Below are 15,231 nucleotides of genomic sequence, written 5' to 3' on the forward strand. Positions count from 1 at the left end.
GACAGAACTTTTTTTTTTTGAGGGTTGATAATGGATTGATGAACCCTCCTGCTCTAACGATTTACGCTGGCGGGGCACCAGTGGAGGATGATAAGATGAGCCTGAGGTCAGGTCAGTTAGCTCATTGTGGCAAATTCACCAGGAATTTAACACAATGGTTTCCAGGGGACACCACGTGGAGGTCGACCTGACATGATACATTGCTAGCAATGGGGTTATCAATCCACATTACCAACAATCCCCTTTCCCCCAGGTAGACAGGACTGTACAAAGCTAGACAGCACTGTCCAGGCAAATCAGCTTAAATACATTTTTGCGTTTGTAGTAAATTCAGAAAAAAACAGTTTTGCACTAGCTAACACGAGTACTCGCTCCCGCAATAGTCGGGTGTAGTTGCGGAAGAGATGTAACGATATTATATAAATTTAATTTTGTGAATTACGTGATTAAGAAATTCACTATTAAAATTACATTTAATAGTGCAAGAAATAGAAAAAGAAATTCATTTATCTACTACAAATGCAAAAATGTCTTTAAATTGATTTACCTGTTCATAGGGTTGCCAACTCTCGAAAGGATCACCCTGCGAGAATTTTATCGAGATTATTAAAAGAAAATCATTAATTCTAATTCGATTTTCTTAACGAGATGTGGTTGCATCTCTCGCAAAAGTACAACCTCGTACAATTTGTCACTATCTAAGTCCATATTTGATAATTCCTGAAGTTTAGTAATTGGTTCTTTTTAGGATAAACGAGAATGTATTTTTCTTTTTGAGAAAATCCGGAGAAATTATTGCTCTCCAGGAGGTCGGGAGATTAACTATTATTACCGTATTCTCTCGTAATAATGGCATTTTATTATATGAGAGTTGGCAACCCTATCTGTGTTGCTATCTTTACCTATATAATATGATTCAAACTATTATATACAATGAACTATCACACAGTACTGTTTATTAACAATAGACAAGTCTAGAATTTTGTCACTAATTTCCTTCGCGATTCTGTGGAACGTTAGTTTCATATTCTGTGGAAATAACTTTATTAGTTATTTTTAAACTTTCGTGTTTAATATATATTAATTATGTTATTAACTGGGTCTTAACATGAATATTTTATGGCAAATAAAGATATTTATCTCTGTTGTCACCTATGTACATTGATATCGCTGTTACTCCAATCAGCTCGTGACCACGTCTAGTGCAACCTAGTCGAAACGTCGAGAGAGGTAAATACCTTTATGTGCCATAAAATTATTCGTGTTAAGACCCGGTTAATAATTTAAATAACTTTATTGTTTAGTTTTGATGCTTAAAGGGGTAAAAGTACACTGGATGACTTTTGTTATCGTACGGAAATAAAAGATTATTTTGAAGAGATGTTATACATACAGAACGAATTTGTCCGACATGTTTAGCCTAATTTAGATGGCATATAAAACAATTAACTACAAAAATAATAATAGTTAAATGTATTTTTTAATAATAATAAATAAGAACGACGTCGTAATAAAATAAAAGTAACACTATAGATATATTAAATAGAAATAATAAGAAATATTAAATTTCGTCAACTATTTTTTTTATTGTATATAAGTATAGTTTTTCATAATAAAACCTTAGTAAGGTTCAAACTTATATTTTAAATCAATTATGGTCGAATTTCGACCACTGATCGCTAACCACTGGTACTATATACATATACATACCAATATTTATTTATTTATTTTATTTCCACGCTTACATCTATTTTACTTATATAAAAGAATTATAGTATTTAAAATTGTAATAAAAACAAGTAGTCTAGTTCTATATATGTATATATATATGTTGTTATTTTTAACTATACAACCGTTTTGTAGTGTTTTCTCTGACCGATATAAAAAGTCATCCGGTGGAGTTTTTTAGGATATTAGTAATAAGAGTCTGAATACAAAGTATCAATAAGCACATATATAATGTCCGAGTTGTCATGTTGGTAAATATAAGATCAGTTAAGTCTGTATTTAACAATATGTATAACAAAACATGCATGCTAATGTGGATCTAAACTGTTAGAACATTATGTTATTGGGTTTTCCCTAGAGATTATAGCATGGGGTTTTTTAATATATATTTATGCATGATAATGGAATGGCGCACCCGCCTCCGCTTATGGTTTACGCTGGCGGGCCACAGTGGAAGATAATAAGATGAGCATGATGTCAGGTCAGTAAGCCCATCGTGACAGATCCGCCAAGAATTTATAACGATGGTTTCCAGGGAGAACCGTGTGTAGGTCAACCTGATATGGTACATTGCTAGCAATAAGATTATCAGTCCACATTACTAACAATCCAGTTTCCCCCTATATATAAGTAAATAAATATATATATTGTGGATGAGAATTTAATAGTACACCCGCCTGTGCGTAATGCTTTAGCGCTGGCGGGGCACGAGTTGAGGATGATAAGGTTTCCAGGAAAAACTGAGTGGAGTCAAACTGATATGGCACAATCGATGGGGTTTTTAGTCCAGATTACTGATGGTGAATTTAACACTATGGGTCAACTGACCTGACTTCAGGCTTATCTTATCATCCTCCATTGGTGCCCCGCCAGCGTAAACCGTTAGTGCAGGCGCGAGCACCATTCCATTATAAGTAAAAAATGGCATCCTGGTGAGCATCTGATGGCCGTAATCATCCTCCTCCATAGGGTCAAAGTTGGATTTGATGCCCACGCTAATCAGACGTAAGTGTCCATCGAATCTCAACTATACTACACTACATTTGGTACACTATTCTTGTTCTAAGTGTATAATGGTGTAGGTAATAAATTCGTTCACACAGTTTAAATCCACATTACCAATTACATCTCAATCATTTGAACTTTGTCATAAAAGATACAATGCAATGAAATGATCTTCTTACATTGATAAAAAAAATAATGTATTTAATTTTTAATGGTATATATGATTTGAATATTTATGAATGCAGTACTATTTTAGAGTATCTATAATGTATGAGTTGTTGAGTGGACACCGCGAATTAGCAAATATAAAACGTAGGACCTCCCGTTACCTGAAGCTACGACGTAGAGTTGCGGGTAATACAAAATGGGAAGGGCTCGAGATCATGCCTTGTGAGAGACCTATGTCCAACAGTGGACTGCAGTGGGCTGATGAAGATACTCGATAGTGTATTTTTCATCTTTTTGGAATACCAAACAAGCTGTACCTCACATGCGTTGGCATTTCTGAGGACTGAGTTATGCCTACAGGGTAAAGCCCTGTAATTTTATTGTCTTATCTCACACTTAATTTGAAACATATACTACAAATCAAGTTGCTTAGAAACTAAAATATGTGAGTTTCCGTTTTTCTACTCATACTAGAAAAACGGAAAAGACTATATAAAATTCTGTAACTCGCTCTCTTAAAAATTATAAATTTTAATCAGATCTGCCCAAAGCCAAAAGAGAATTTGTGTGAAATAGATAAAAAAAATATCAATTATCCATTTCCACAATATGTATAAACCTTAAAATTTTCCAACGAAGTAATCTTTAGGGAATTTGTTAAGGTTTAACACACTCTCACTGCCTTTCGGCTTGGTATTACAACTAAGTAAGCCTGTACATCTGCAGATTCTGCCAAACTGAAGGGGATACGCCTCTACACATCCTATGTGGTTGTAGCCCACTCATGCATAAACGATATATCTCCTTTGGAAAGTTTACACTCTTTCCCGAGGAGATAAAAACCATTGCTCCTAAGAATATCTCTCAATTCTTGTCCCTGACGGGTCTAGGTAGCGAACTCTGAAAAAGGGCGAGCACTATAGATCTATGTGGGTCGCCGTGCTACAGGTGCTACAAACACCTGACAATAGCCCAAACAACCCAATACAAAAAGCCTGTACATTATAGATGCTCTAAATTAAAAACTATAAAGATCTTAAGAAATGAGTTAGTGTGAATCAAAATATAACAAAGTCTGAACTCAACACAATGCAAACTATACCGTATTATTATTATAATAATGTTTACTTTTACATTTCATCGTACAATGCAATTTTTAAACAAATACTAATCTACTTTGTATTAATATAGAATAATTAATATTAACATGGTGTTTACAGTGTCAATTGCAAAGAGATTTTGAAATAAATATTGTTTTTTCTATTGAGTAGGTAACATAACAGTAGGTGGTGATACTGTTATGATGTACTAACTTCTAGATATATAAGTGAAGGTGTTAAGTTCATTATATATTTTGACTGTTTCTCCAGTGATGAAAACACCGATAACAAACTAATGGGCCGTAAGCCAGTTACAGGTCAATGTGACAAATTTTCTCCCGTTTGAAAACTTCTATCATATAATAATAAATATAGTAATATGTATTTCATTTTTGTTGATTGTACACAAAAAAAATTTAGTTTATGAGGTTCCTGTTCCTCAACCTACCCTCGGATCTGGAGCTGATTATGGATGATTGTGGAATGGTACACCTCCATTTCACCTCATAAACTTTTTTTTTGTGAAAAATCTAACGTTAACTGCCTGCGCTAACGATTTATGCTGGCGGGGCACCAGTGGAGATTGATAAGATGAGCACAAGGTCACATCAGTTAGCATATCGTGACAAAATGACCAGTAATTTATCACGTTAGTTTCCAGGAGGAACCGCATGGAGGTCCACCTGACTTAGTACATTACATACAAGTTAGTATGTTCACATTACTAACGATGCCTTCTTCCCCTCTGATATATATTAGACTTCATAATACAACCTCAATTAATATAGAAGTTTTTAAATAAGAGGAAATGCTTGAAGAAATTATACCCTGGTTTGAGGTCTATAAATTAACGAATGAGGTGGCTGGTTCATTTGTGCGACCTCAAGAATACCTATGATTTAATTTGTCAATTCGAATACCTACCTAAGTAAACTAGTAATATAATATACATATAAAACTACGCAATGCAACTAGTATGTAATTAGAATAGGTGTTATAGAATTTTATAGCTATTTGCTATTTTGTACTAATCACGAAGTTAAGTCATATATTGTAATATATATAATGTTAAGTGTTGTAACTAAGAGGATATGAACGACAGAAAAATAATTTAGACAATAATATATGCGTTGGCTTTATTCTAACATAGACCAGTGCAGGAGCCTATGAAAATGTGACAGTAGTAAGAAGTAAAAAGTGAAAAAAATTCACATAAATTTGGAGGTTATGTGACAACTGTTTAAATAGAAAAATTGTAGATCTTTTTATTACCTACAAGTTTGCTATTTAACTGTTTTCCATAGGACTTGTAGTTTTGCCGCAAAACGAGATAAATCGTTTTTTATCTTTAACATCTTCTTACCTTTAACTTTTTCCTTATTTTTCCTTTTTTGTTATTTCTCGACTTTAGATCCATTTTTTCCTTTGATTTTTGTTTGTTCTTCATCCCACTATCATTTTTTGATTTCAAAATTTATCGACACTGGTTTAACAATGATGTGTGTTAAAAAAAACAAAAACAGTTGTAAAAATGGCTGATCGAAGTGTTTTTATCCTGTTTCGCCCCGGAATTTAATAATATATAAAATGCAAATGAAGCTAAGAAATATATATATACTATTATTAATATAAACAACTGGACACCATTAATTTAGCATGCCAGATTGTAGAAAAGAGTGTGGATTCATAAATTATAAATTGAAATTGAATCTGAAAATTGGTTTACAAGATAGAATATCTTGCAAAATTTTCAGACAAAATAAAGATATGTATGCGTATTTGTGGAACGCGTTTTAAATAAGAAAACGCAAAAATTAAATTGAAATACATATGTAATACTGGCTGTATCATACAAATTTTCAGGTCTAAATTTCGATATTAAGTAACAATATATTGTTCATGCATTTTCATTACTGTATGTTACAAATGAATTATATTCTATCTATCTATATTAATACAGGTTTGACTGTATGCTTTTTTTTATTTTTGTAGTTCTAATGTGTACACATATTTTCAATTTACTTGGACTATGTAAAATCTATGGTAGCTAATTATACTTATATTTACGAAGTTCCTTTAATATATTATTTACTAGTATTGTTTTAATATGTATTTAAATGTCGCACACAATATTATAAGGAAACGTAACGTTATTTTTCATGTAAAACAGAAATATTATATATGTATATTTTGCTGAAATTACACAGTCTTGGATCTTATCTATGTTAGAATATTCTGAGATAGATATCAACTAGATTGAATAATTAATATTAAAATCACAAATAATTTAAATCAGCTTACAATTACATACCACTCTAATGATGGTCACAGTCATCCGGATGACTTATATGGTCTCCATCATTAGAGTCATTCTGACATCATTCTGTCCTATTTGTTATGGATGATAATGATACAAGCAGCCTGTGGAGGATGATAAGATGAGCATGAAGTGAGGTCCCATCTTACCAAATGGCAACTTACCACGACGGTTTCTAGGGTGAATCGCGTGGAGAAAACCGGACATGGCACATTGCTAGCTACGAGGTTATTACTCCACATTACTAACAATCCTCGTCCCATGTTTCTGTCATTGTAAATCCAAAATTTTGCAATATACGTCCTATTAGAAATTACATTTAGCTTAGTTTAGGTGTAGAGGTAGGATCAGTATTTTTGATTAACCGATTGCTAATAATATTTCTGTGCATAATTTAATAATTTTAGTAGAGTTTGTATGGTCTCAACACGAACTTAATTATATTATGCTTGCTTATTTAAGTGTAAATATATGTATTACTTAATACCTCTATAACATTTACCTAATGTATCAGGATAGATAATATTGTAGGGTTACTATTTATCCGGAACTTTGGCGGAAATATTTTCACATAAAAATTTATTCATTAATTACATCAGTCATTCTTGATTTTGATAAAGTTTTGTGGCTATAATCATGAGTAGCCACAGTAGGACAGGGTGGCAGGGGCTTTCGCCAACAGGCTCTGACGAGTAAAGTACCTAACCTAACCTAAAAAATAAATTATCTAAGTACTAACTATAATACCTAATATTCTTAAGAGGCCTATTACAAAATGATGCCGCTCAACTTTAGGTTTAATCGCATGGATTTACGCACACATACAGTAATACACGCACACAGACGCAAATAACCGTGTAGCTCAATCGGTGTGGATTTAGTATGAACCATTTTGATCCTTGTAATATTTTAATTAATAATGTGATATGTTTCTACTTAACTGAGTAACATAAACTACTTATTGGATTTTTTTAAATAACGTGATTTATCTTAATTATCAAAGTGCTAATAATGGCCATATTTTTTTATTATATTATTTCTAGAGGGTTGATGTCAGGATGCTGGCCGATTGTACAACTAAAAGCCAAAACCTTAAGTAATATGAGTAACAAATAATTGGGATAAGGACAGGAAGATGAAATTACTATAACATAAATTTACTAATTAATTCTTCTTACATATTAATTCAGTTTATTTATTAATAGATACAATATAATTTATTATAAGAGTCGGATACATTATTGCCATATTCACTTGTTCTAAATATTATACTTAGCAAATAATTATTTTATTTATATATAATAGTTGTGTTTTCAAGGCTTTGTTTTGATTTAAAGGTCCCATCCTTATATGTATATTAGGTGTGTCCGCGACTTCGTCAGCGTGGTATAATGAAATTGACCAAATAAAGGAAATATATTTAGATTATAACCTAAAAATGTTTCTTTGTTTCACTTAAACAATGACGATACTTTTATACAACCTTTCATCTCCGCTTTTAATCCCTTACAATACTTTTTTCGCACTATAAAGTAGTCTATGACCTTTCTCAGGGTATACTATCTGTGTATATGTATATCTATCTATATAGACTACCTGTGTATATATATGGTAGTGAATTTACAAGGTACAGGGGAATAACACCCGAGTTTTCAGGAATGGCAAGGCATGAGGGAAACAATATGCTGGTATGAACATGTCAGGTACTGCTCAAGTATATAGGCGACGGTTACCCCTTTCCATCAGGAGAGCCGTCAGCTTGTTTGCCATTCTAAGTTGTAAAAAAAAAGCTTCAACTGCTATCATTGCTGTTCCTGCATCATTGACGTCGCTGCATGATATTGGCTGATATTGCAGCTTCTCGTTCTTGGTTGGCCGATTCTTGATTCTTGATAAATAATTAATTGTTAATGTCAAACCTTTTTATAAATTATTATAAGACGCCTCATTGATTATATGTAATGAAATCACCATGAGCTATAGAGATTTTGGACAGAACCTTAAAAGACCTTAGGCTCTCATTGGCGGGATTACTTTTATACTTTTGCTGGAGATTTCTGAAAGACTCTCTGTGTCATTAACATCGTCTCCCTTATGGACTTTAATTGAAAGTTTAAAACTACTGACAAATTTGAAAGCTCATTTTTATGGAAGCACAGATAGTGATTTCCCACATTAACTGCTCAAACTTGAGGAAGGAATTTCTCAAAAGCATGATCCAGTCATGAAATTTAAGCCCGCCGAACATGTGCAATGGCGTCCCATTGGATATATTGCTTACTAAAGAATTGAAAGACAATTTAATTGTAGACCATTATAACCGGTACGTTAGCTGGGCAACCAGTTTATATACCAAGAATACCGATGATTCCAACTGATCTGCCAATACCATTTAAACGGCTTCAATTTCCGATTAAAATATCATCTACACATGTAATAGATCTATGTATGTTTTGATCTTAAAAAACTACGCAGATTTTGATTCGTTGTTATTTAATAAACAGAATAGATAGACTCAAGAGGAAGGTTTATATATAACATCCCAATACTGTACACGGATCTTTAAACGCGCGATAACCTATATATCTCATTTTCACGCGGGCGAATCCGCGAGCTAAAAGCTAGTCTCTAAATAAAAACATTTATAATGTTGTTGACTTTTCACCCAAACACGCATAATTATTTGACATAACTGTACAGTAATGAAAGTCCAACGAGTATAATAACAGAATAGCTGCAATTTAGAAATATCTGTATTGTGTAAAGTAAAATAAAATTGGATAAAATATGTCTAAACATTAAGGAATATAATTTATATATAATTTGGTAATTTATTTACAATCCACATTGCATACTAGATGATATAACACAAGACAAATGTACGTAAAAATAATAATGGTATTTTTATAAACAATAACCCTATTTTAATTTAGAAAAAAACTACAAAATAAACATAAAGTAAAATTGGTTTACATTTTCTTACATTTTTCTCTCAGATAAGCGTTATTTTTAAAAATACTAAAATGTTCTCTTTTTTAATTTTAACAATTAATTGCCATTAGTGTGACGAAATACCATGCTCTTGTGCTTTTCATAGTCCAGCAGGGTAGGTAGGTTTTATTTGTAACATAACTGTACTTTTGTTTTGGCATGCTAAAATAAATATTATATATATATTTAACAACAACTTTAAATTAATATTCGTAGAAATAAGTATATATTAGCAAAATTAATTAAATATTACTTAAATTATCAAAATTGTTTAGTCGCTCTATACTAATGTTCACTGACGAATGTCTTATCTAGCGGTGTTGTAAAAAATGGCATAGGTCCTACCTCGACGAGCGCTAGCGCAGCACTGAGAACTTACTTTTGGCGAAACGGAATTTATACAACTTTAAATTATTATTATTGTTTATTTTTTTCTTAGAAACTTATATTTTTTTTTCATATTCCTAATTTACAAGTATATTAACTTTATTATTATGTTTTTTTTATGCAAAAATTTCGTTGTATTTATGAGAAAATTAGAAATGATTATGGCAAAGTTTTGTTGAAATTTCGGGTTTAATTATGATCAATTTTTTAGATATTTAAGTTGAAAATGAAAAAAAGGACGATGCTGTCTCAATTTATAAAGTAATTATCAAGTTTTAGTAAAGATATCATATCAATTTATGTTTGTTTATTAATGAACGACGACCCCAAACTTCTGTCATTTAGCGTTTTTGAATAAACTATTTTAGAAATTAGAAAGACTAACAAAGAGAAAATTAACATTTCAAAGATGTTGTTTTTAAGATTAGATATCTATCTATATAATTCAGGAATCAAAATGTATATCCGACTCTTAATTTCTTAGAACCAGAACCCCAAAGACCCTGCTTTTAGGCCAAAAAATGTGAAAGGCCTCTTAAGAAAGTTCATACTCGATAGTCGACACAACAAATAACACAGATACCGGGTGCTATAGAGTGTAACCGTTTTGTTTGAAAAAAATAATTTGGGTAAGACAGCGGGTGTGAGCCTGAGCACATGGTTGGCTACACTCATGACTATATCCTATTTTTTTTAAAGGAGGTCCAGTTTTTTTATTAATATTTTTAAAATGGTAACCCCATAATAATGTTGTCTTTCAGTATTTGCTTCTATATTTTACAGGCATAACAATTGTATTCCTTTGTAGTTATTAGTGTAATTTGAGTATTATTTACAGCGTTGTAAACGTAACCTTATCATTTAACCGCTATTTCTATTCCTGCTATTTCGTATTCTTGTATACTTGTAGGTATACTTTGTACTTGTTATACGCCATCTATAGAATAGAAAATCTGTATTCAAAATAACTTAAAATTAAACACTTTTTAATAGTCATATTACTTTTTTTTAGCTACCGCTCATTCGGAAACTGTTTCATCACAAGAAACTTGCGTGTTGCTCCTTTAAATAATTGTTAAGTCTTATTTTTTTTTTCAACAATCTTTAGCACTTTTTAACAATCTTTTATATACATTAATCGGTTAAGAAATTTATATTTTAAAAGGTTGTCTACTGTTTACAAGATGGTGTTGTACAAAATACAAAGTACACATACATTTTTGCAAAATAGCAATAAAACTACCAAAATCTTCCATGTAAAGTCCACAAATTTATATCCCATATTTTGTACAAAATATTGACGTGTGATGACAATTCTGTAATGTATAAAATCTAAATTAATTAACAAGTAAATATATAAAAATGTTCAGCATACAGTCTAAGGATAAATAAAAAAACATGTGCCAGAGAATCCTACAAACTGTCGTGTTCAGTCCAAATCTTTGAATTGTTAATATATTTTAATAATTATTTTGTATGTATTTATTTAAAACTGTGCAATGCAAGAACAAAGCATTTAGAATATGAATATGTAGTTAAGGTTGTTATATCGTAAAGTATTGTAAATGCAATTTTATTATTGTTAATAAATAATATTTTAAAATATTGTTCTTTTATTTCTCTAATTTGCCTTTATTAGAAAATATATATAAATATACTACTTGAACTACTAAGTATATGCAGTTAATAATTACAGTTTGCTGTTTGGTTGAATTTGAGATTTATTATTGGAACAAAAACTAGATTATGTTATTCGCCAAGGTTCAATTTACATTTAGCCCAAATTTCAAGAAATTTTCATTCATCGTGTGGTGTCTGTTATGACTAGACGTGTACATAATTTTTGCAATCATTCAATCAATGTATGCATAGAATATTGAGCCGTAATACATTAGAAATATAGCCTAAAGTGGTGTTGAGTGAAGTGTTTGTGTGTGAAAAGCCGGTTGTTTACGAGTGCATAGTCTGTGCTCTTCGAAACTACTTACAATACGTTTATTAGAAAGAGATAGATTAATTATGCAGCGCACACCGCCGACTACGCTGAACATGAAGTGTTCATCTAATCCCGATATCTCGGCGGTAGCTACTCAAGACAATGACCGACAAATTAAATTACGAAAACGTAAACAACCAGAATCCGAAATTCTTGGATCTGTTGTGGACATGGTCGAAAATAAAATAAAAGAGGAGTTGAATGCCTGGAAAAGCCGGTTAGATGAATCCATAGCCGAGTCAATTAAGAATGCAGTAAATACTACGATTGACACCCAAGTGGCTAAATTGACATCCTCTATAACTGAATCTCTCCAAAATATATCTTCAAGATTAAGTGACATTGAAAAGTCCTTGAACCATGTCAGTGAAGGACATGACAGTCTTGAAAGTCGTGTGAAATCGTTAGAGGAATGTATATTACATGAGGACAGCACGCAACATCAAATGGCAGCCCTTGAAAACAAAATAGATCAGATGGAGCAACAAGCCCGGCAATGTAATATTGAAATCGCAAATATACCTGAGCGTCGAGATGAAAACATCATATTTCTATTAGATAAGATTGGTGCTGTCATTAAACACCCTATCAAACCTGTGGATGTAATTTCAGCCCATCGTGTGCCTCATATGGATAAAAAAAATGCTCACCCAAAGAATCTAGTTGTCAAATTTGTATCTAAAATACTGCGTGATAATATAATAATTGCCGCGCGTGCCATGAAAGGAATTAAGTCGGACCAATTATCGATAACAGGGACTCCTCGTAATATTTATATAAACGAGCATCTAACTCCAAAAAATAAGTACATATTTCGTGCGAGTCGTGAAGCTGGCAAAAAACATGGTTTTAAACATATTTGGGTCAAACATGGCACAAACATGGTCCTTGCTCGACAAACTGACTCGTCGCCTATTTTCGCCATTCGTAATGAAAGTGACATTAACAAGATCAAATCCTGAACTGTATGTGTTTTGTTTTTATATTTATATACTTATACTTATATTATTGCAAAATTGTGCAGAAATAATGATCAATTGTCAAAAGTTATATGACTTCGTATATCTTGTCTTACACAAATGTAGTGTGTATTACAAAAAAATACATTCCTTATTATGTATCTATCGCAAAAAATATATACTGAACATAAGCTATATACTTGGATTATTTCATATATATATAAATAAAAATTGTATACTTGTTTTGCATAAATGTAGTATGTGTATCAAATATGTATATCAGTTATTATATATATACTTAGTCAAAAAAATACGGCGATTATAAACTACATTCTTAAAGTATTTTATGTGTGTGCTGATAAATACTTTTTACTTGTTCTGCTCAAATATATTAGAAAAATACATTACTTATTGTTCATATTTAGTAAGGAATATGTAGTGAATGTAAGCTATGTACTCGGGATATTTTATGTACGTACAAATAAATATTGCATACTTGTTTTGCATGGTTATAGAATGTATATAATAAAAAAATTATATACATTTGGTAAAGAATGCATGGTGAGTTTAGGCTGTATATTTAAGTTATTTTATGTGTATACTTATGATTGTTTTGTATTTGTTCTGCATAAGCGTATCAGAAAAATATATTACTTACTAGTAATATTTAGTAACAAACATATAGTGAATGTAAGCTATATACTTAGGTTATATTATGTATGTACAAATAAATATTGCGAAAGAATCTCCAATTTTCTAAATAATACTGTATCATGGCATATCAGGTTTATTAAATATCTATCGGTAGTTTTCATAAGTTCCCACAAAAATGAATATTTAAAATATAATAGATTTTTAAATACAATTCTTAACCCTTAATAATTTATCGGTTTATTATCAGAACTGCCGAGGGATAAGAACAAAATTGCATACATTGTACATGAACATTCTATCACAAAATTATGAAGTTATAGTGTTAACCGAAACTTGGTTACATAGTGGAATATCGGATAATGAATTTATTGATTGTAGGTATCAAGTTTTTAGATGTGACCGTAATCGAGAGGTTAGCGGCCGGCGTGATGGTGGCGGCGTACTGATAGCGGTGTTGCGTTCCTTATGCACAAATGTGTTTCTGCCCCCCGCCGCTGACTTAACGTCCCTTCCCCCGCTTGTAGATTATTTAATGGTTCAGATAAATATTGCAAACTTCAAGTATATTATTAGTACTGTTTACATTCCACCGGGACAAAGTAGTGATACGTACAAAGCGTACTTTAATCTTCTTGAGAATGCACTATGTAATTATGATTCCGAATTTCTTATCACAGGAGACTTTAACTTACCGAAACTTCAATGGAAATGTAAAGAATCGTATCAGCAACCAATAATTGATGACATGAATCAATCGCATATAGTTTTATCCAACTTCTTGTCAATGTTGAACTGATTTTCGCAAGGCGTTTGACAGAATCGATCACAGAATGTTACTAGAAAAAATAGCCTTTTGTGGTATAAGAGGAAACCTCTGGAGATGGTTCAAGTCTTATATTTCTAATAGAACTCAAAAAGTTGTTATTAAGGGATTTGAATCTCAATGTGTACAAGTTACCTCAGGAGTTCCTCAAGGATCCATTCTTGGCCCCCTTTTATTTATACTATTTATAAATGACATTAATACATGTTTTAAGCATTGCAATTTTCTTTTATATGCTGATGACTTAAAATTATATTATACTATTAACAATATAGAAGACCATGTTAAATTTCAAGAAGATTTAAATCGTTTTACAATTTACTGCAATAATAACAAACTTGAACTTAGTGTGAATAAATGTAAAGCCATCACATTTACAAAGAAAATAAAAATTAGCAACTACCCATATTCACTCTGTAATACAATACTAACTAAAGTTAACGTCATCAAGGATCTTGGAATAATTCTTGATTCTAAACTACATCTTGATTTACACATAGAGAGTATAATTAATAAGGCTTATAAAATGTACGGGTTCATAATGAGATCAGGTACTAGGTTTAGAAACTGTTCTACATATATTCATCTGTTTCAGTCATTAGTAAGATCACAGTTAGAATACGCAGTGACCGTATGGAATCCTCATTATGATAAATATAAGAATAAACTAGAAATGGTTCAAAAGAAGTTCCTCAGACGTATACATTTTATGTTTTTTCGTAGAAGACTATCCTATAATGATCTACTTAAACATTATAAATTGCTGAGCTTGAGCTTAAGACGCTCTCAATTACAATGTATGCTGCTTTATGATATCTGTAATAACAAATATGATTGTTTAGATATGTCATCAAGTATATATTACAACATACCCCCCAGAGTTGAAATGAGAACATCACGCACCCATAGACTCTTTTCGATTAAAGCAAGTCGAACTAATGCAGGTATTAGTAAACCTATTACTCGCATTTTGCAGTCGTACAATGATAACTTTAATGAATTGGATATATTTAAATTGTCATATATAGGTTTTAGAAGGTCAGTAATTAATAAACTTAAAGCCTTACGTATACTATAATCACATAGAATCATAATATAATTCC

General features: G+C 31.5%; 1 protein-coding gene across 1 annotated transcript; it reads left to right on the forward strand.

The window, feature by feature from the left end:
- The first annotated feature begins 11,715 nt into the window (after positions 1-11,715).
- On the forward strand, positions 11,716-12,654 carry LOC131850240 (uncharacterized). The gene has a single exon (XM_059200409.1). The coding sequence runs from the start codon at positions 11,716-11,718 to the stop codon at positions 12,652-12,654; it is 939 nt and encodes a 312-aa protein (XP_059056392.1).
- Positions 12,655-15,231: the final 2,577 nt, after the last annotated feature.

This window comes from Achroia grisella, unplaced genomic scaffold (assembly GCF_030625045.1).
Source record: "Achroia grisella isolate CSIRO2021 unplaced genomic scaffold, CSIRO_AGI_Agris_v1 utg719, whole genome shotgun sequence".
NCBI lineage: Eukaryota > Metazoa > Arthropoda > Insecta > Lepidoptera > Pyralidae > Achroia > Achroia grisella.